The sequence below is a fragment of the Pogona vitticeps genome, chromosome 3 (genome assembly GCF_051106095.1).
Source record: "Pogona vitticeps strain Pit_001003342236 chromosome 3, PviZW2.1, whole genome shotgun sequence".
In the NCBI taxonomy this organism is placed as follows: Eukaryota; Metazoa; Chordata; class Lepidosauria; order Squamata; family Agamidae; genus Pogona; species Pogona vitticeps.
In genome coordinates this window covers 260,368,431-260,391,428 of record NC_135785.1, presented here as the reverse complement: position 1 = coordinate 260,391,428, position 22,998 = coordinate 260,368,431, and the positions used below count along the sequence as shown (strand labels likewise).

Below are 22,998 nucleotides of genomic sequence, written 5' to 3'. Positions count from 1 at the left end.
GTGATATAAGTCACCTTGGGTCCTTTTAAGGAGAAGGGTTAGGGCAAAAAATATAGGTGTTTTAAATAAAATGGCAAGTATTTGTATTTTCATTGTCTTTTAGTGATATAAGTCACCTTGGGTCCTTTTAAGGAGAAGGGTCAGGGCAAAAAATATAGGTATTTTAAATAAAATAAGTAACAAAATAAATATCAGGGTGATCACTAGGAAGCTCCCAATATTGCTAGATTAGACCAAGTTTACATTCGAGCAGCTAAGAATCATCTGTGGTGCATTCCTGTTAAAATCTTGCCCTGTTTGTTTCCTCCCACCCCCACGGCTTCTCCTTACCGTGAATTCTCCTGTGACAGCATCGAATCCAACATGAATCGTGTGTTCAAAATCTGAAGGAAGGGAAATCTCTGGTCTTTCTTTCTCCTTCTTTTTGCTGGCTGTTGAGAAGAGAACATGCAAAATTTACTTACTTACTTACTTACTTACTTACTTACTTACTTACTTACTTACTTACTTACTTACTTACTTACTGCAGGGTGCTTTATGAAATAGAGGAGAGATAAGCCTCATGAGAAGCTTATAATTTAAAATTCAAAACAGAAGGAGAAAAAGAAGCAAACCCAGAGGAAGTGTTCTATTCCGAGCCCTGAATTAGATTTAAATCAGTTTGCACATCATCAGAGTCTCCTCCGAGATACCAGAAAGAGATGTGCACATTTTCATTGTTTTTTTTTTATAAAGAAACATTTCTCACAAATCACGCTAAACAAACATTCAAGACAAATCACAGGCAGAGAGAAAGAAACAAAACAGAAGAAACAGAAGGCTACAAGCCGTGTTTACTATCTACAAATCTGAAAATCTCTGATTCAGATCTTAAACTTAGACCTCTCCCCCTCTGAACGCTTTGGGGAATACTGACACTTATTTCACAGGGCTGTTGTAAAGACTGCAACAATACACACTTTGAACAACTCGCCCAAATGTTGAATATTAATACCCCTACATCAGATAACTTAGAATAGCAAAAAAAAAAAGGCATCTTTTAGTGGTTTTCTTCACCTTCTATACCTGAAGCAAAACTTACTCAAGAGTAAATCAAGAAGCTAAGTCCCCAAGATAAGTCATAAAGGACAACTCAATTGCTAAATCATTACATGCCATCAAGTTGCTAATTCCAATTTATAGTGTCCTGAATATGGTTTTCAAGATATGTTTGTTAATATTGGTTTTAGAAACCGCCTCTCCTCTTTGGACAAGCAGGGATTTGAATCAAGCACTCCTAGGATGGATGATGCTTTCTCTGCTACACACCACACTGGATCTCAATTAGCCTCTACTAATTAATCAATCAGAGCTGTAAGTTCAATCAAGGCTCGACATTCTCTTTCCAGGGACAAGAAATACGCAGCCCACTTCACATTTCCCAAAGTTCCCTTCACCGCTAGGCAACACTGCCCATGGGGAGGGACACTGGCAGCCACCACCCACCAACACCAGGGACAGCCAAATACTGGCCATTGTTGATCCAATTCAGGACGGTCCTCAGCACCTGCAGGTCTTAACGGTGGACATACAAAGGCCGGAAGCAGCCTTCTGCTTTCTTCCTCTCTCGGCTTGTTCCTACAAAATGGTGGTCCACAGGAGAAAACCTCGTGCCATTCACCTGCACTTCCTAAGGCAGCCCCCATATTCCACTGACTTTGATGGTTTCCCTGGTGTAGACGGTTTCCCCCAACTCTGCTTTTCCCCCTGGGAGGTTTCCCTTGAAAACCCCACCCCGTTTCCTCAATGGTTAGCCTTCCCACACAGGTTAGGCTGGCCGGCCTTGCAAATTCAGAGGACACCTGAGGGTTATTGCATCTGGGTTCCCAGATGTTCTTAGACTACAACTCCCAGAAGCCTTCCCCACTGGCTGTGCTGGCCAGCGGTTGCAATCCAAGAACATCTGGGGACCCCAGATTGGGAGCCATGGCTTAGACTAAACCACAGGTCAGGCCCCTGTGATGGGCTCATTAGCAATTACTGCAAAACAGTGTCAGAATGCATGTGAGAAGGGGGGAGAGATAAAGAGATAATACAGAGTCTCAATGACGAATTTAAACCATCAGTGAATTCCACTGCAAGGTAATGAACAAGACATGGGTGCTCCTGAGCATGTCTAAATTCTATACCCTGAAACTATGAGAATGAATGTCCAAATCTTGGGTTTCCAGACTGGAAGCACCTTTTTCCCTGAGGTTTCAAACCCCAATGTCGGAGATACGGGGAAAGGCACCTTAAAATCCGGCCTCTTTTTCTCTTCTGATCTGCGGGGTGAATGTTCGCCCTATCCTGGTCTTCACCATTTCATTTCCGCTAGGCATAACTTCCCTGCTCCCTTCTCGTTTTTAAGCCTCACTCCCCACCTCAAAAATGTGCCGGACTACAGTTCCCATCCTCCCCCTTGCAGGCAGAGGATAATGGGAATTGTAGTCCTGCTCAGAGAGACGGGGTAACAACATTTTAAATAAAAACAAACAAAGGCGTTTCGGCTCACAGAAGGCTTTTCTACATTCCTATAGCGTCCGAACATGCTGAGCCCTTATTCGGCTGTTCCTATGGAACCTCAGATGGGGGGCAATTTGTTGCTTAATTGCTTTTTAAAAAAAATTCACAAGGCGTTTTGTCATGCTTTCAATAAGTGGGGATGGTTACCATTAAAAGGCTCAGGGGGGTAAGAGGGAGAAGCCTCTCCTCCCAGGACTTGCAAAGGCCTGGGGCTTTCTGGATTTTGCCTCATTAGCCATTACCAGGGCTTGTAGGGGGCTTAGGGTTGCCTGCTCAGCACAGATTTTTCCTGCCCTTTCATTGGGAGATACAGACTGACAACCCCCCCCCCAAGCCACACTGAAAATTGCTGGGATGTGTATACAAAAAAAAAAGGGGGAGAAAAGCAATTTTCTCCTTGTGCAGCCCTTTGGGCTAAGGCAGAAAACGTTGCTTTTTTTCTGTGATCTTCCACCAAGAAAGCCATCCTCAGAAAAACAGGCAAGAACGATTGGCTTCGGGGTGGGCTCGGGGGGGGGGTCTCTTCGAACAGGAATTTGTCTTCTTTGATTCTCTTTACAACAGAGAGGCAATAAGTTGCTTCCAGAATCTGCTTGCCAGCACAACCCCTGCTCTCTGAGATATAACCCAACTCTTGATTGATTGATATCTACCTATCTATCTTGCCTTTATCTTAAAAGGACCCAAGGTGGCTTACGTTATGATAAAGAAACAATATTAAAAGCTTCAAAAAATTGAATTATTACAATAAAAGGACCAAAACCAATGTATTAAAAACAGTAAATGAAAAACAGTACTAAAAGCATGTCTAAAAGCCCCAGGGCACAAACAATCCCATTAAAAAAAAACCTCTCTCAGGCAGCCAGTTACTGAGGTCAACCCTGGCTAAAAGGAAAAGGTCTTCGCCTGCTTGAGGAAGGACAGCACCGATGAGGTCAGGCTGGCCTCCAGTGGCAGGGAGTTCCAGTTTCGTGTCCCTGCCAAGTGTCTCTGTGACGTCTCTGAGAGTCGTGGCTGATAAAAGGAACTTCTCCCACCTCTGCTTTATAGCCATTTCAGCAAATATGTTGGTCTATTCCTGCTCTGCAGGTCCACCCCATCCCTACACCAAGCATTTTCACTGGACCATGATGGCGGCCGCCATTTTGGAACCGTAAGAGTCACAAAAATGATGGCCCTGAAAGCCTTTCACTAGTTGAGGACCGGATCCCCTGAAGGACGGTGGTTATTTCTACACATCTACTTGGACCTCCAGGTGAGATCCTTGACCAGAGCGATGGACTAGGTGGGACTTGGGTTCAAGTCCCTGTCCGACCACAACACTGACCAGGTGACCTTGGGCCAGCCACATGCTCTCTTCGCCTGATCTACCTCACAAGGGTGTTACGTGGATGAAGTATAAAGAGGAGAGCCAAGCACTCTGCCTTGAGCTCACTGAAGAAAAGCAGGACAAATACGTAATGTATCATTAATAAACCAATTAAAGCCGTCTATAAAGGCCCCGTTGGCCTAATTGCCATCAAGATCCCCTTGACTCATAAGGCCTCCAGGCACAGCCCTGGATTTCCAGAACATTTTCTCATTCTTTCAAAGGAAGTAGGCTTTCAAAGTGCTGCCCTAGCTCGGTGGGTTGGAGAGCCTGGCTGTGGTGCCTGGGGCCATGAATTTGAATCATCTCCCCTTGGGAGAGGGGCTAGTGAGATCACGCGGAAAACATAGCTGAGGAGGAGGTTGCATGCCCTGCAACGGATGTCACCTCCGACAACCTGTATGGTCCCAGAGCACCCTCAGAAGAAAGTACTGATCAACTGCACAATGTGGTTTACTAAAAAGGAAAGCCTGAGAAGCATCTAATTACTGACCAAAATCCTTTTGGGATTTTACACAGACGAAACAGAAATGGCATAGCATTTGGAGGCAAACTATATCAAGTTAAGCAATCACCACAGACATTATCTATTGCATGCTGAATTGCACAACCCAGAATGCAACATATAATGTCTGTGGCGATTTCATAACCTGAGGTAATTAATCTCCAAACGTTATGTCGTTTGCATTATGCCTGCAGGAGCAATGAACAGGATTTTGGCCAATAAGGATTGGAACTTTTCGGAGGGCTTCCTTTTGTGACTGGCTAAAAGTTTTGTGTCGTTCCTCCAACTGCTGATCCTTTTGGCTGGAACCGTTTATATCTATTTTTTAAGCTGGTGCACAGGTTCGCATTGTAATCGTCAGCTATTTTAGGAACGCTTTATGCTCGAAGTCGGCATACCAGTTCCTTACATAAATATACAATAAATATAATACTATAAATCAAGAGGGAATGTTCTATTGTGATCCATGAGGAAGATTTGTCACCAGATGAAACTGATTATCCTTCAGCCGATGAAATCAGAGCCACTATAAAACTAGACACAGGAACACAAATTGATGACACAGCCTGGATTCATTGCTGGGAATAGGATTCTAAATCCGTGTATGTAAATTTTACCAAAAAAAACACAGAGTATAGCTCCATTGGCTGATGGAGGCTAAGAAACATGGCCTTCCTCATCGATAGATTCTGGGTACCGTAAAAGCATGACAAGCTGTCAATTTAATTAGTTTTATAGCCCCGGGGGGGAGGGAGAGATGGTAAAATAGTTTGGCCCAGCCTTAGAAATGGGGAACCGATCCTCATTCCATCTCTGTATAATTTGCAACTGTTACTAAACAGTGCCTGATCAGCATTCTGGAGGAACCGCTGATATAAGTAAGTTACTGAGAAGGTACAGTGGTGCCCCGCAAAGTGACGATAATCCGTGCAGCAAAAATCGTCGCTATATGGATTCGTCGCTATGCGGGGGGAAAAAGCCCATAGAAATGCATTAGAACCCGTTTAATGCATTCCTATGGGCAAAAACCTCACCTTAAAGCGAAAATCCTCGATATGGTGGCCATTTTTGCTGCCCGGTAAGCAAGGAATCCAGGCAAAAACACAGCAGGTGGCCATTTTATTTACCCGGTGGCCATTTTGGAACCACCGATCAACTGTTCTAAAAACATCGCTATGCGAAAATCGGTAAGCGAAACAGCTTACCGATCATCGCAAAGCGATTTTTTACCATTTAAATCATCGCAATGCATTCGCTTTTGCGATCTTTCTGTGACACTCTTTCTGTGTCTAACAAGCAGTTCAAAACATGCACAACTGTGGGCATTAAGAGCTACATTAATTACCTTTAACCCTTGTTAAATAAACTGGCACTTAAAGGTTCTTATGCAGAAAGGATTGTAATAGCATATGAAGAGCAGATGGTTTTCTTCAACCAAATCCCACGGCTTTGGAGGTCTGAGCCTGAACGCATTAAAATATTAACCATTATAATCGCTTTTTGCTGCTAAAACACCACATATCACAGCATGAGGTCCCGGTTTATGAGGATTAACAATTTAAAGGCCAGTTGAACCATACTTTACTATTTAATCTCTCCTGACAGTGGTCGCGGACATTCCAGCCAAGATCCTTCAAGAGCTGCAAAATAGCCCAGAGAACTTTTAAAAATTCGAATAACCAGGATTTTTTAAAATGGATCTTTCCCCTCTCATGAAAGGTTATATTTTTTTTGCACCTTCAATTAAAGCTTGAAATGGAAATTCCATGTGCAAAGGCAGCTGGCAACCTCTACATATTATTTTTGTACATTTTCCTCCGCTCCTCTTTGCCCTAAATCGCAGAATCATAGGTCACAGAATCATTGAGTGGGAAGGGGCCTCTAAGGCCATCAAGTCCAACCCCCTTGCTCGACGCAGGAACCCCAATCAAAACAGATCTCTTGAATGCTGCCAGCGTTACTGGGCTCACCACGTCCCAAGATAATGGGTCCCACTGCCGTACTGCTCTACAACAGAGCCTGGGGAATATGTGCAGAACTTCAGAAGACGTAAGGGCCAATTTTCTGCCCTCAGAATCCACTGGGGGAATTACATGAGCCTGAAAGATGTTGGTTGGGTTTGTCAACATGAACCTGTTCACATAGTCAAGCAGGGCCCAAGAAGGCAAGCAACACTTTTAAATCAGCAGCAATTTGCCACCAAGATTTATGCCATTCCTCTTGATAATTATTATGCGCCAGCACATCTATTCTGGTTTATGGCAACCCCCTCTAGGGTCTTCTAGGTATACAGTCGTGCCCTGCTTAACGATCACCCCATATAACGATGAATCCGCTTCACGGCGATGTTTTTGCGATCACAATTGTGATCTCAAAAATATGTTTTAAATGGGTTTTTTTCCGCTTTGCGAAGATCGGTTACCTGCTTCGGAAACCGATTCTTCGTATTACGACAATCAAAACAGCTGATCGTCGGGGTTTCAAAATGGCCACCGGGTGCTCAAAATGGCTCCCCATTGTTTTTTTGGATGGATTCCTCGCTATACAGGCACCGAAAATGGCCGCCGTATGGAGGATCTTCACTGGACTGTGAGTTTTTAGCCCACTGGAATGCATTAACCGGGTTTAAATATGTTTTCAATGGGATTTTTTATTTCGCTTTACGACGTTTTCTCTCTACAGCGATTTCACCGGAATGAATTAACGTCGTTAAGCGAGGCACCACTCTACCCAAAAGTCGTTTATTGTTCCCTTCTAGGGGTTCTCCAGGACTGCGTGGATCGCCCAGGGCTACATAGGTTGGCTGCTCTCCCAGGAAGCACAGTAAGGAATCAAACTCCGGATCTCTCAGTCAGCAACCGGTACCCACTTCACTGAGCCAGAATGCCTTCATACCACTTCCCTTACAGAAGCAACAATCACTGGTCCGATTCTCGCCATGATCTAGAGCGGGAGCAAAGCTTAAAAGTTCTCGTCTCCCTGTCTTCTGGTGGTTGTGGACCATAAAGACTGAGAAAAAACCCTTCTCATCCTTCCCTCAACAAAGTGTGTGAGCATAATGGTCTGTTGCCAAGGCCCGGCAGCATCCTAGGGCCACACAGGATGACGTCCCTGTCTGGTTGAGACACACACAACAAAGAGAAGAGGAAATGAGTGTATTGTGGATAAAGCTCAGGTCCCTTCGTGGCCATCTGTCATCAAGACAGAGATGACACACAAACCCCTCCGAATCTAGTACATCCAGCCAGCATGTATTTGGGTCCTATATCAGCACCTCTGATATAGGAACTAGTTCAAAAATGGAAGATTTCCGATAGTAACGCTTAACATTTTTGTTTCCTCCCGGATTCAGAAACTGGCAACGGCTGTGTCCAGAAGAAATACATGAAAGTATGTGGACATTCATGGTGCTGAAAGCTCCTTTTCTCTCTTTCCCCATCTGTATTTAAATAAATGGAGCAGTCTAATGCATTTTTTTAAATCCAACGCTTGGGTAATTGCCTACAGAGGAAACACAGCTGCTTTCAGCTGAAGCACCAGAAAGAGAAAGACGAGGAGGAAAATAAGCTCACCACCTGTACTGGATTTTTGCTTTAAATCACTGCAATATGCCAGTAGAAAACCACATCTATTACTCAGGCTCTGGATTATATCCACTATATACCCCAGGCTTCCGAAAATCTCCCTTCTTTGCATACTCCTCCATTCCCTTATTCCATCATCAGCGTTAGCTTCCAGCATGCAAGAATTTTTTCTTGCTGCTCTAATGGGAGCCAACCGATAAGGGAAACCATGGAACTTTAAAGCCACCACCACCAGGATTTTACAGTCAACAGCTGTGCCAAGCGTGTGTTGAAACTGATACCAAATGCAAATTTTAGCATTACAAGCACCTTAGATTCCCCACCCATCCTAATTTTCTAGTCCTAAAGGTGCGGCCGTTCTGACTGAATCTTGTGAGAGTGAGGAAAGCAATATGCCCCCATCTCAGACAATATGGTTTTCACTAGCCCAAAGCACTTGCATTTACTGTAGTATTATAATACTGCTGTTCTGACGGCCTTGGAATTCTCAACAGTAAAGTTCTGATATGACTATATTTTCTGCTATTGATTTCCTGGTGTCTCGGGTTACCTAGCGAAAGGTTTGCAAACTTTCCAACAATCATTCATATTCTTGGAAATAATACTTCTTATTAGGAGATTACATTAGAAAGTTATGTTTCCACTAGCTTGCCCGTGTGCATAAACATTACCAAATATTTGATATCTTTATTGATTTGATTTATATCTTCCCTCACCACCCCCAAAAATCAAGGGGTTTTACTTTGGCCGTGCATATCTCCGGAAAACCTGTATCACGGGTCAGGAACTTCTTTCAGACCAAGAGTTTAATTCGATTTCTGAAAGGTCCTTTAGGGGTTTATAGGAGCCTCATGGCGCAGTGGTTAAAACTGCTGTACTGCAGCCAAAAGTCTGCTCACAACCCGGGGTTCAATCCCAGGTAGCCAGCTCAAGGTTGACTCAACCTTCTATCCTTCCAAAGTCGGTAAAATGAGTACCCAGCTCACTGGGGGGAGGAGGGCAAGGTGTAGCCTGCATCATTAACTTGTAAACTGTCCAGAAAGTGCCTGAAGCACTATAGGGCAGTACAGTACAGTGGTGCCTTGCACAGCGAGGTTAATCCATTCCGGATTAACCCTCGCTGTGTGAAAACATCACTGAGCGGGGCAGAAAAGCCCATTGGAACGCATTAAACAGTGTTTAATGCGTTCCAAAAGGCTCCTTTACTCACCGTTCAGCGATGTTCCTCTATGGCCGGCAGCCATTTTCATGCCCTCCCCTCGCTTAACGAGGGCGTGAAAACGCTGCGCGCGGCCATTTTGCGGCTTCCGGCGGCCATTTTGAAGCCGCGGAACAGCTGATCGGCGGGTCGCAAAGCGAAGGTTGGTAAGCGAACCGCTTACCGACCTTCGCTCTGCAATTTTCGCCCATTGGGGCCGTCGCTCTGCGATCGCATTAGCGATCGAAAAAACGTCCCCGTAGAGCCAATTCATCGCTCTACGGGGCACTCGTTATGCGAGGCACCACTGTATATAACCAGCATGTTTTGCTTTATAGACCAGGGGCAGATGATGGAGCTGGCCATTTGTGAAGAAAGACCTAACAGAGACATTTGGGCACGTCATCACGAGAAAACAACTGTACAAACTGTGGAAAGTCATACAGAATGGACTGTAGCCATCTGGAAACCCCAGTGGGCTGTATTGGGTCCAAGGGCCTGAAATTCCACACCCCCTCTCTCTAGATCAGTGCTTCTCAACCCTGATCCTCAAATGTCCTCCAGTGGTGAAGGCTTCTGCGGGTTTTAATCCAACAGCATCTGGGGACCCAAGATTGGGAACCACTGCTCTTTAGGGTGCACTATTTTTTTGGGTAACAGCCTCGTATTAAATGAGTCATGTGGTAGCCAGAGATGACCAGGAATGAACGGCAGGCCAACGAACTGGCTGCTGAAGAAAGCAAATATCACGCTGTGCTAGGAAAGACCCCTTCCTCTCAAATCCTATTGAAATACCGATACTGCATCCTTCATGCACCCGTTTCCTTGGTGTGAGGCTTTTAAAAAAAAAACTTGCCTGCAAAAAGACTTAATGGCTTGTGTCTCCATGTTAGCCACAGAGGAAGGAAGCGTTTCCTCCGGCTCTACAATCAGAATTAAAATGTACATAGCTACCCTCTAATTAAGAAGGCTAATGATTTTTAAAAAAAAGAAAGAAAGAAAGCAAAACACCAAACCACTAGTAAACATTAGTGGTTTTTTAAAAACCTTTTTTAAAACAAGGCTGTACAGTGGACCCTTGACTTACAGACGGCTTGACTTACAGACTTTTGAGTTACAAACTTCTCTGGCCGCAAAATTTAGGTTTGACTTGCAGACTGAGATTTGACTTACAGACCAGAAAAAAACCAAAATGGAACAAAAACGGCCTGTTACGGGATTAATCGGTTTTCAATGCACTGTAGGTCAATGGAGACTTGACTTACAGACTTTTTGACTTGAGAACCGCCTTCCAATACGGATTAAGTTCTCAAGTCAAGACCCCACTGTACTATACGGATGATTTGTTTACTTATCTTATAGGCTGCAGAGAGAGGCCTTCTGCAAACTGTCCCTCAAGATTTTCTGGACTTCAGCTGACTATCAGCCATGCTGGCTCGGAGCGGATACGGGCTGGAAGTTCAAAACATCTGGAGGGCAGCAGGCTGGAGGGAAGGCTGGCTCAGAAGATGGTTGTGAAAAATTGTCTTACAACACTAGGAGAAGCCATTCCAACAGCAACTATGGAAACACCAGCCTGTGGCCATGTTGGCTACGGTATTTTCTGTTTTAGATCCAAAAATGTGCCTTTTCCTGTTTCTGCTTTTTACCCAATGCTGGGAAATCTGAATCCCTCTCTGTGTTGATTGGCTTCCACTCTCTCCAGCACAAGCCTTCTCTATCACTGCTCCCAGCCTGTGGAACTCCCTCCCACTGAAGGCCGTCCTGGCCCCATCTTCGCTGTCCATCCAAAAGCAGGCAAATACCTTTCTATTCAGGCAAGCTTTTCCGGAGTGACTGCCCGCCTGAGTGGGGTTTTTTAATGGACAGTTGAGCCTTAGTGTTTTGAATGAGTTTCTGGAGTTTACTACTATTTTTAGTAAAGAAAAGCAACTCAACTTCAAAAAAACTAAGATCATGGCCACTGGCAAACAGAAGGGGAAGATGTGGAGGCATTGACAGATTTTACTTTCTTGGGTTCCATGACCACTGCAGATAGGGACAGCAGCCACGAAATTAAAAGACGCCTGCTTCTTGGGAGGAAAGCAATGACAAACCTAGACGGCATCTTAAAAAGCAGAGACATCACCTTGCCGACAAAGGTATGCATCGTCAAAGCTATGGTTTTTCAGGTAGTGATGTATGGAAGTGAGAGCTGGACCATAAAGAAGGCTGACCGCCAAAGAATTGATGCTTTTGAATTGTGGTGCTGGAGGAGGCTCTTGAGAGTCCCCTGGACTGCAAGGAGAACAAACCTATCCGTTCTGAAGGAAATCAACCCTGAGTGCTCACTGGAAGGACAGATCCTGAAGCTGAGGCCCCAATACTTTGGCCATCTCATGAGAAGAGAAGACTCCCTGGAAAAGACCCTGATGTTGGGAAAGTGTGAAGGCAAGAGGAGAAGGGGACGACTGAGGATGAGATGGTTGGACAGTGTCATCAAAGCGACCAATATGACTTTGACCCCAACTCCGGGAGGCAGTGGAAGACCAGAGGGCCTGGTGTGCTCTGGTCCATGGGGTCACGAAGAGTTGGACACAACTTAACGACCAAACAACAACAACTATTTTTTAAGTATTTCTTTGATTTTTTTAGTATTTATACACTCAGTGCGTTTAGCTTTAAATATTGTCTTAATGACGTAAGCCACCTTGGGTCCTTTTTAAGGAGAAAGACAGGGTAAAAATCAAATTTAAATTAAATTTAAAATTTTAATTTAATTTAATTTAATTTAACAAGTCAGCATGGCTATTGGTAAAAAATGATCGAAATACCAGTTCACCCACAGCTTCTCAGACCTCCGCATGACTCAGTTTCCCTGCCTTTGGCAACCATCTTTCAAAACAGTTTGCAAGGAAAGAAAGAAGCAAGATGTACTTTTGTCACCAGGCAAGATGGAACGGTAGAAGCGGTCCCTCTTTTTCTTCTCTTCCGGGTTGGGAGGCAAAGGCTTGGAGCCGTGGTTTAAGGCTCCCACGTCTTTGCTGCTGGTGCTGATCATGGTACTTGTGTTTCTCATCGGAGGGGCAGGCGGCTTGTCTTCGGCTTCTAGTCCATTGTTGGACATCTTCCACAACACCAGCTACAGGCTAGAATCAAGAATGAGAGGAGACATGTTTAAAAATTAAAAAAAAGAACCGTCAGTCTCCTAGAAATTCTTCCAGCCACTAGTCACAGAACCAGGTGAGGTGGAGTGTATTCCAAAGTTCGGAAAACTTTTCCAGTCACTTTTCCATGGTCAACCAATCCACTTTTAAAATGTGGATTCAATAAACACTTATACTGAGAATGCAAGAGTATTCTCTCTCTCTCTCTCTCTCTCTCTCTCTCTCTGTGTGTGTGTGTGTGTGTGTGTGTGTGTGTGTGTGTGTGTGTGTGTGTGTATGTGTGTATGTGTGTGTGTGTTTCATGTGTCTGGAGTTTTATGGAAATAAACAAAAGGGTGCAAATCCTGAACCTTAAGATCTGCATTGTAACATCCAAAAAGAACACCACTGACGTTCATATTATGCAAAACAAACAATCGTGCAAATATTTGCATAAGTGATTCTATTTTTTGTGATCAGCTGCAAATACCAACGACGCTTCGTAGCTGCCTTTTGGGGCTACAAAGCCCATTGTGCACAGATTCAGCTCCATCTTTGAAGTCTACTTAATAAGCCAACAAGGGTGGATTGAATTTAATTCAAATTTGAGTTAAATTGATTTAAATTATTTATTTATTTAATTTTCCCCCATGCCTTTCTCCTTAAAAGGACCCAAGGCAGGGTAAAAATATTTTAAATAAATAAATAAATAAATTTTATTTATTTGAATGAGAAAAAAAATCAGATTTTTAAAAAATGAATTGAATTTTTAAAATCATTTTTATTTAAATTTAAAAACATTTTAAAATGGTAAATTGTGATTTAAATCAATAGGATTTTTTTAAAAAAAATCTTTGATCTTTATCCACCCTGTAAGTTGCCATCCTTTCAAACAATCTGGAGCAAACTACATCCTTCCTCAAACCCACCTGCCAATAGTAAAATCTCACTTTCATGCTGAGACATTTGACTTCAGACATGATGACAGATCCATCCTCACTCAACAAAGCTTTAAGTCTAGGTGAAGATTTGAGCATCCATCACAGAAGCTGGTATTCTGTGGTATTCCAAAATCTGACCTGGATCAGGTCATGCAGGGACCGCTAATCAAATTTGCAGATGACACAAAATTGGGTGGAAGAGCTCATACCCTTGGAAGACAGAAACTAAATTCAAAATGATCTAGTTAAGTTTGAGCACCGGGCTGAAAACAACAGAATGAAATTCAACAGGGCCAAGCACAAAGTACTGCACCTCGGAAAAACAAACCAAACACACAGTTGTAAGATGGTGGAAACCTGGCTCGACAATATTATGAGCAAGAAGGGTCTTGGAATTGTCACAGATCACAGGCGAAATATGAGCCAACAACAGTGTGATGTGGCTGCAAAAAAGGCAAACACTATTTTAGGCTGCTTTAACAGAAGTATAGTTTCCAAATCTCATTCAAGAGGTACTACCATGTTTCCCCAAAAATAAGACATGTTCTTTTATTAATTTTTGCTCTAAAAATGCATTAGGGCATATTTTCAGAGGATGTTTTATTTTTTTCATGTACAACAATCTACATTTATTCAAATACAGTCATGTCATCTGGTTGGTTGCTGCACAAGGGTGGAAGGCGACGGTTCACTTCACTGGGGATTATTTTTGGGGTCGGGCTTACATTACGAGCATCCTGAAAAATCATATAAGGGCTTATTTTCAAGTTAGATTTTATTTTTGGGGAAACAGGCTAGTTCCCCTCTATTCAGCACTGGTTAGGCCTCATCTTCAGTATTGTATCCAACTCCAGACATCACACTTCAAGAAGGATGCTAACAAATTGGAACAAGATCAGAGGAGGGTAACAAGGATGATCAAGGGGCTGGAAACAAAGCCCTAGTAGGAAAGACTGAAAGAACTGGGCAGGTTTAGCCTTGAGAAAAGAAGACCAAAGGGATAATAGGATAGCACTTTTCAAATACAGTGATGCCTCGCTTTACGATTGCCCCACATTATGACAAAACTGCTTAACGACGATCTTTTTGCGATCACAATTGTGATCGCAAAATGATGGTCTGAATGGGGGAATTTAGGTTTGCGATGATCGGTTCCCTGCTTCGGGAACCTATTCTTCTCAAAACGATGTTTTTCGATCAGCTGATCGGCAGTTTCAAAATGGCTACCGGGTGATTAAAATAGCTCCCTGCTGTGTTTAGGATTCCTCACTATAAAGGCAGCAAAAATGGCCACCATATGGAGGGTCTTCGCTGGACGGTGGGTTTTTACCCCATTGGAATGCACTGAACGGGTTTCAATGCGTTTCAATGGGGTTTTTATTTTCGCTTTACGATGTTTTCGCTTAACGGCGATTTTCCTGGAATGGATTATCGTCGTTAAGCGAGGCACTAGTCATCCAGAGGAGGGGCAAGATCTGTTCTCACTCATCCCAGAGTGCAGGACATGCAACAACGGGATCAAGTTACACGACGCCAGATTTCAGTTGAATATCAGGAAAAACTTCCTGTTAGAGCAGTACGACAATGGAATCAATGACCTCAAGAAGTTGTGAGTGTTCCAACACTGGAGGCATTTAAGAGGAATTTAGGCAAATATCCTTTGATCTGCCTTCCTGCATCAAGCAGCGGGTCCGAGTCAATGGCCTTCTGCGCCCCTTCCAACTTCATGATTCTACGATTCAATCAACATTTCCTTTTCAGAGATAATGTTAACTGGTGGCATTATAACAGATCATTAGCACTCGGAAATACGTTATTAGAAATTCACAAGGGAAGGATTTGTTTCACAACATGGGGCAAAATTCTCTCTACCAGATGGGGCATTCCAGCTTTTGGCTGTCCAGGTGGTATATTTCTGGCACCAACTATCTCCCTGTCCCATTATCCGTGCCACTGGCCACCTGCCACACAAGAAGTCCTTCTTGTACAATACTACCTCAGGAAGAAATTAAAACTGACAGCTGGGAGCTGAGAGAACTAGGGGTATGTTTTGGGAGGAAGTCCAACAGGAACCCTATGAAGGTTTCCTGTTTCAAATATTAATTTTTTCCTTTTTTCTAAATAACACCACTATCTTTCCCAGAAAGAAAGAAAAAGTTTGTAAGATAGATAGAAATTAGCAGAACACTCCCCAAAATGCTAGCCAAATCGGACAGCAGTAGGGAAAATCCACCTTTAAAAGCAAGTGTTTTGATGGCTTTAAATGTACTGCAATGGCTTGTTACTACATTTGTGCACGAACAGTGCAAAAAAACAAACAAACAAACAAGGTAAGTAAAATGCTTGCTTTCAAAGGTGAGAGAGTCAGTCCCAGTTGCTGACAAATTTCGGTGGCTGGATTTTTGCCACAACACTGGAGCCCAGATCCTTCTGTCTCAAAGCCTTCGTTAACACTGTGTCAGAAATTGTCTCTTTACTGCTGAATTTTTAAAATCACACTCTTGCTAGAGTTCTCAGAGTGGTGTTTATATTAGATAAAATACAGCAACCCTGTAACGTTTCAACCAGGATTCCTTTCTAGCTCCACCTGCAGATCTATGGCACTCACTGTTGTCCTTCCATCCCACTACTCACCAGGTGTAACCTGGCCTAGTTTCCAAAATCAGAGAGGACTAGGTGCATCCAGCATGTTGCAGCTCGTTCTGGAAACGGAATGCTCTTATACAAGCTCAGCCTACAGTCCAGTATTTCCAAAAACAAAACAAAACAAAACACCCTTATATTTAGAGACGCTTGTTCACTTTTACCATCTTGCAGACCTGCAGCCCTTCTTGAACTTAGCTGTGCAAACAAATAAAATCCAGCACGCCATTAAGCAAAGCAACTTGTTCTTGTGTCTCATTGTGCAGTTCAAAAGGTAGGTAGGTTGATTTACAAGCTCTCTTCCACTGACTGAATGGAATCAAACAAAGGAGTCAACTTTTCATGTCAAATCAGACGAGGATGATTCTTCCACATTTAGGCCATAATTACGTTGCAATCAGATATCTGCTAGCAAGACATACGCCCAATGGAAAAAGCTCCTTTCTGATGGCAATTATTACTTCAATGCCTCTACAGAGACCAGTATTTCAAAAGCCGACTTCTAGACTGAAATCCTCAAATTGATGCTGGTCTTGAGGCATAAAAACATTCGGAATAATGGAACCTGCTCAGACAATGTAAGCAATCTGCCTTGAAATCCCAAAAGGTTTGATTTAAATAGCTGGTATGTCTTATTATTTCTCCGCAGAAGCATTTATCCATGCCTCTCAAAAAAAATGAAACTTGGACATCTCTCCGTCCACTTTATAATCTGTCTTCTAATCTAGGCAAAGCCAAGAAAATGGAATTGGATAGTTGAGATGTATTCATTAATTCACATAGTGCTGCTCCTTTGACATCACGGTACAATCTGTTTTTAAAGACTGATGCCGATTCACAGAGGAACATGTGTTTTGAAGCAGGCCTTCCAGCTCTGCTGGAATAAACCGAAGTCTATTCAGCGTAACAGACTGGCTCTAAAAAAAAAAAAAAAAAAAATAAGGTCGCCAGAGGCTTCAGCATACCAAACATGAGACAATTTGCCCTTGTAGCTTGCCTCAAACATCAGAAGAAGTGCAGGGGAAAATATCCCTTTCTTGGACTATGACCTTCACAGACTTCCAGCTGGTATGGCCACTGGCCATAGTGCAAGATTCTGGGAGTGGTAATAATAATAAAAAAAAGATCCCATCTCAGGAACTGATCAGAAGATCAAGTACATCAGCAATGTTGTTGTTGTGTGAATGGTGCTTCTCTTCACTAGCTCTCAATCCAGAATGAGTTTGTTATTAACACTTGCCAGCCTTCCCCACCTTGGTGTTCTCTAAATGTTTGACCACGATCGCCATAATCCATTATGGGCACTAACTAGGGGCATAGTGATTTAGATTTCTAAACTCTATAGATATTTGCATTTAAGATCTCTCTAATGGCTTTCAGGTTTATATTTTTAAATTTTTATTTTCAATATGCTGTCCAATAAAGCTTGATACTCAAATTTCCCCTGCTCTCTCTTCCCTCGTTTTCTCTGGAAGCACAGTGAACGGAACGGACATTTTTTTAGGGGAGGTTCTTACCAAAATCTAATTCATGGGAGCAAAATGTAACTTGCCCTTTAAATCCACAAACTTCATCAGATGCCACACAGAGATCATGAAATCCACTGCATACCAGTCGCCAGAGTCTCACTAGCAGAAGTCATAATGACAACATACCCATAATTCATGCAAGTGCAGAATCACATAGTATTTGAGAGGTAGCCAATATACTGTATTTTTCCGTGTATAAGACTATACTTTTGTCTTAAACGTTTAGACTAAAAAATTGAGGGTCGTCTTATACACAGAAGTAAGCTGAGGCGAGAACAAAAAGAAGTGGAGGGGAAAGCAGGGATCAAAGAGATCCTGCAGCGATTTGATCCCTTTCCCCCTACACTTGCTAAGCCCCATTTAGATTTCTTAATTTTAGATTAAAATAAGTGGGGGGGCATCTTATAAATGGGGGCGTCTTATACATGGAAAAATATGGTATCTCCCACTTTTGAGAGAGAGAGAGAGAGAGAGATGAAATATATCAGATGAGTTCAGCATTTCTTTCTGCCTTACGCAGCAAAATATTTCAATTGCTTCCCGTAGCATTCCTGCAGCTGTTCTACAGTGCCAGGAGAGATAGAGCAACACTGGCTGGTTACAGATAAAGCCAAAATATAAGAAGGACAGAGCTTGGTAAAATTCCATTTCTTTTTTTTAAATTAAAACTCCTCCAGATTCCCCCACCAATATGGCAAGCTGGCTAGCGGATTCTGGGAAGCTTGACTGAGCAAATAATCTTTTCCAGCTTTGCAACAGACTCACTGGCCACAAAAGACCAACACAGACCACAGATGCATCCTTAAGTTTACACCTCAAAGTCTTGCTTCCTGCAGTTCTAGGCTTCTCCTATGATGCTGGCTAAATTTAATGTGCCAACATTAATCTTTCTCCCCATTCATCAAACTGTTTGCAAATGGTCATCCAGAGTGAAATATCCAAAAATGGTCATGCTTCTGGATTCATGCAACATCAGGATTCTAGTTAGCAAGCATAACCTTAAATCACCACTTCTCAGTTCAGATGCAAAAGGAAGGGATGGTTTAACAAACCCCAGAGACCCTGATTTTTAGTTTGTGACTAAGAGACCCTCTACCTTGGCTTTGTGAATTGCATAACTCTTAAGTCTAAACTAAGCTAATACCTTTAACCTGGATTCCGACATTACAACCGTTCATTGTAAATACAAATATTGTGTACAGTTCTGGCTATCTGAAAAGCCTTTTTTAGGCTTCTTCCTTTATTCATATTCCAGCAGTGCACAATTTAAAATTATGGGCATTACAGTCGTGCCCTGCTTTACGATTGCCCCACATTATGACGAAACCACATTACGACGTTTTTGAGATCGCTTTTGCGATCACAAAACGATGGTCTGAATAGGCTTTTTTCGCTTTGCGATGATCGGTTCCCTGCTTCGGGAACCAATTCTTCACAAAACAACAATTTTCCTACAGCTGATCGGCAGTTTCAAAACGGCCGCCGGGTAAATAAAATGGCTCCCCACTGCTTTCTGGGACGGATTCCTCACAAGACAGCCACCGAAAATGGGTGCTCTATGGAGGATCTTCACTGGACGGTGAGTTTTTAGCACATGGGAACACATTAAACGGGTTTTAATGCGTTTCAATGGGTTTTTTATTTTCGAATTACGACGCTTTCGTTCTACAGCGATTTCGCTGTAGCAAATTAACGTCGTAATGCAAGGCACCACTGTATATGAAATATAAAGTTCAAAGAAAATTAAAATGTTAAAATGATCATAGACTGTTTTTGACCAGAAGTGAACGATTTTGATAGTGCAGTCTCAGCCACTTGTTTTGTACATGTGGTGGGGCATAAATTCCATGCACGTAAGTGTTGTGTTGATTAAATTTAAAATCATCAACACCATCACCTTAGAGCTGGAAGGGATCCTATGGATAAGAAGTCACAGTGGGGAATAAAACTCCCAACCTCTTGCTCTGCAACCAGAGACCTAAGCCACTGAGCTATCCAGCAGTTCTAGTTTCTACACAGTCACATTATTCTTTGATTTTCCTACTCTGCTTCGAAGACTATTGATTTCTAGATGGTACAGCCAGAGGTTTGTCCTGGCGGAAGACACTCTTCGGCAAGATGTGCTGTTTTTATTCTCCATAGGTTTAGCCCAGCCTCGGTCGGTTTAATATTTAGAGCCTGAGATGTGTGCAGAAAACGTTCCCTCCATTTTCGCCACAGCGAACATGAAGAGGATGGGTTTCGTGCTGCATTATCTTAACAACTACCTTCGTTAATTATTTGCTAGCACCTCTCAACGTACTTCTGGAGGGGCAATGCCGGCCAAATAATAGACTTTTTCAATAGGGGTAGGTTTCAGGTAGCCAGTAATAATCCTGCATGATTTATTCAGAGATGCATCTACTTATTTGGTATGTGCTGATACCATATGGCACAAATATATTCGGCTCTGGAATACAATGGGGACAAAGCTATGGTTCTTATTGTTTGTGAGTGTGCCCCCCCACTGCAGTCTGACTCAGCCAGTCTCCCTGTATGTTATTACTAGTGGCAACTTTCTGTTTGGTGTTTAGACCAGCTATTCTCAATGGGGACCTTGTTTGTTTGTTTGTTTGTTTATTATATTTTTACCCCACTTTTCTCCTTGAAAAGGACCCAAGGTGACTTAACACAATGAAAGACAGTATTTAAAGTTGAAAACAATGAGTATACAAGGGTGTTGTTGTTTAGTCGTTAAGTCGTGTCCGACTCTTCGGGACCCCATGGACCAGAGCACTCCAGGTCCTCCTATCTTCCACTGCCTCCTGGAGTTGGGTCAAATCCATGTTGGTTGCTTCGATGATACTATCCATCCATCTCATCCTCTGTCGTCCCCTTCTCCTCTTGCCTTCACACTATCCCAACATCAGGGTCTTTTCCATGGAGTCTTCTCATGAAATGGCCAAAGTATGTATAAATAAATAAATAAATAAATAAATAAATAAATAAATAAATAAATAAATAAATTCCCAGCACCACCCTCTGAATTCGCTCCTCCAGGAAGGCCTGGAATCAATGTAAAACAGTGCCCCCCCCATTCCATAGAGACAGGCCAGGAAGTCGATAGTACAGTGGTGCCTCGCTTAACGAGCGCACCGTATAACGCCGAATCCACATAGCGATCCCTTTTTCGGGATCGCTAATGCGGAGGCATACCGACAGTCGCAATGGGCAAAACTTGCATAGCAACGATCGGTAAGCGTTTCGCTTACCGATCTTCGCTTTGCGATGCCCGCGGATCAGCTGTTAGGCGGTTCCAAAATGGCCACCGGAAGCTCCGAAATGGCCGCACACAGCGTTTTCGCGCCCTCCCCTCGCTTACCGAGGGCGCGAAAATGGCTGCCGCTATGGAGGAAACTTCGCTGAACGGTAAGTTTAGGGCCCATTGGAAATGGGTTTTTACATTCCGTTTAGCGATGTTTTCACATAGCGAGGGTTAATCCGGAACGGATTAACCTCGCTATGCGAGGCACCACTGTATTGGAAGCTGTTAAAAGGTCCAGCAGTCCAACAGAGAAACCGATCCCTTATCCAGCTCTTGGCATAGGTCATCCACCAAGAAGACCAAAACCTAACCAGATTGAAATGGATCTAGAGAATCTGTCTCTTCTAGAAACCTCTGGAGCTGAGAGGCCACAATGCGCTCTAGCACCTTCCCCAAGAATGGGAGATTAGATATGGCCTGGGGTGGTGGTGGGCTGGAACATTTAAAGGGGACCACAGGCTGGAAACGATGCTTCCACCCAATTAGCTTCATTATGGGGCTTACAGGATAAAATGGTGCTTTGACTCACGTTTCTTTCATATTGTGTTTATGGCTGTAGGGGTAAAAAAGATTGAAAATGACTTGTTTGAACAATGTTCTTTGAAGGTCGGGCAGCAAGAAGGGGAGAGCAGAAAATCAATGGGCCGACTCTAGTGCAATTTCTTATGCTAAGCACCAGGATTTTGGCCAATCTCTGACAGTCGTCCATAGGTTCCACTGGGCTACCATGTGCATCATCCACCACAGAGGATGGGGTTTGTAGGCAACCCCTCAAGAAGATGGCAGGTTGGATGAAAAAGGGTGTTTCCTTGTCATCAAAAAGTTGATGCATTTTTTGGACTTTTAAGGAGCTTCATCACCATTCTCAAGCTTGTGAGATTCAGTAATAGTGGGATTTTAAATCTGGACCAAAATTTAATTGAGTCGTTGCACCAAGCTAAATTTGTAGCCCAGTTTAATTGCATTCTGTGAAAGATGACAAGATTCACAAAAGCCTTCTCTTCCTCGGCAGCTGTGACAGGAGATATTTACTGCCTTTATGTGATATACGGCTTAAATGGCAGGAGCAATTCATTATCTTCTCTGCGGTAGGGTTGTAATATAATAGGGTCCCCACAGCTAATTTCGTCCATTACTAGAAGGTCTCCTCACATTACTTTTACCAAACTGATGGGAACATTTCCTGGAATGGCAACCTTCCCCAGCCATAATTAAAAATTAAAGACATATCCTGCTCCAAGGTGCATTTGTTTCCTATTTTCCCGTCTTCGTGAAAAACCCATTAACTGAAGCTGGAGCTTTAGCAACCTCGCCTGCTGCCTTTATTAAGTTTGGCTGGGAGGGTCCTTTCTGGGCTGTGGTGATGGTCAATCTATCCAATTGTTCTTTTATTACATCTGAATTCAAAGAGAGAGCACTACCTCTTGACTCAGTGTTTTCTAGAGTTGAAAATATGACTTATTGAAAGCAGTCATGTCGGTCAGTTCATTGTTCACAACTATAATTTTTTAAAAATTCTTTCTCCTATTAATGTCTCAGAGCAAGTTACTGAGACTCGAAGTGCCAGTTAATGAAAAAAAAAGGGGGGTGGATTAATCTGGGGAACTTGAAGCTATTCGGCTCTGGGCATTCTTGCACTTCTGTTGCACAGCTAGAAGAATTTAATCAAACATTCAGCACTCCTCAATCATTACAACAGCCACAGGTTTCAGCATTCTGAGAACTGCAGCTTTCACTGTTGGTGCATCCTGCTGGGAGATAGTGTTTCACACTGGTTAAGAGTGTAGAACTGGGAGGTGAGAAGTCCAGGTTCCTGTGACACCAGTTTTTTGGAACCAGCCCCTGGTCGAGCTGTACCAATTCTGTCCACCTGCGAGAGGTTGCTGACGACGCTGCTCTTCAGAGAAGCCTTTGGAAGCAATCTTGTTTCGATTTTCTTTGCTATCTTATTATGAAAATGTTGTGTTGTCGAGGGCTTGATAGATGATTGAATTGTTTTTATTTTAATGATTTCATTGCTGTTTTTGTTATGGCTTGCCTGTTTTTATTGTTTGCTAACTGCCCAGAAGAGTGCATAGCACTAATGGGGCAGCAGATAAATCAATGAAATAAATAAATTAAACAAAGGGTCAATGAACTCTACCCAGCCACAAGGACTGGTGATCACTGCACACAAAAGGCCAGCTAACGATACCCATCGATCACAGTGACAGATCTTCTCTCCCCCTTATCAATACAATATACCCACAACAAAAA

The 22,998-nt window shown here is 43.0% G+C and overlaps 1 protein-coding gene across 4 annotated transcripts in view; it reads right to left on the bottom strand.

Annotated features, from left to right (window-relative positions):
• The window catches only part of PAK1 (p21 (RAC1) activated kinase 1), a 99,278-nt gene that overhangs the window by 35,232 nt on the left and 41,048 nt on the right, over nucleotides 1-22,998 (bottom strand). Inside the window, exons 2-3 of one of the 4 annotated variants that reach the window (XM_078390207.1) lie at nucleotides 12,117-12,321; nucleotides 331-431 (exon numbers count right to left, since the gene is read on the bottom strand). In XM_078390207.1, coding sequence (XP_078246333.1) covers nucleotides 331-431; nucleotides 12,117-12,306 — 291 coding nt within the window. In that variant the 5' untranslated portion in view covers nucleotides 12,307-12,321. Of the gene's footprint in view, nucleotides 1-330; nucleotides 432-1,546; nucleotides 1,821-12,116; nucleotides 12,329-22,998 lie in introns of those variants that run through there. The other 3 variants (XM_020810954.3, XM_072993492.2, XM_072993494.2) reach the window with 3 other exon arrangements.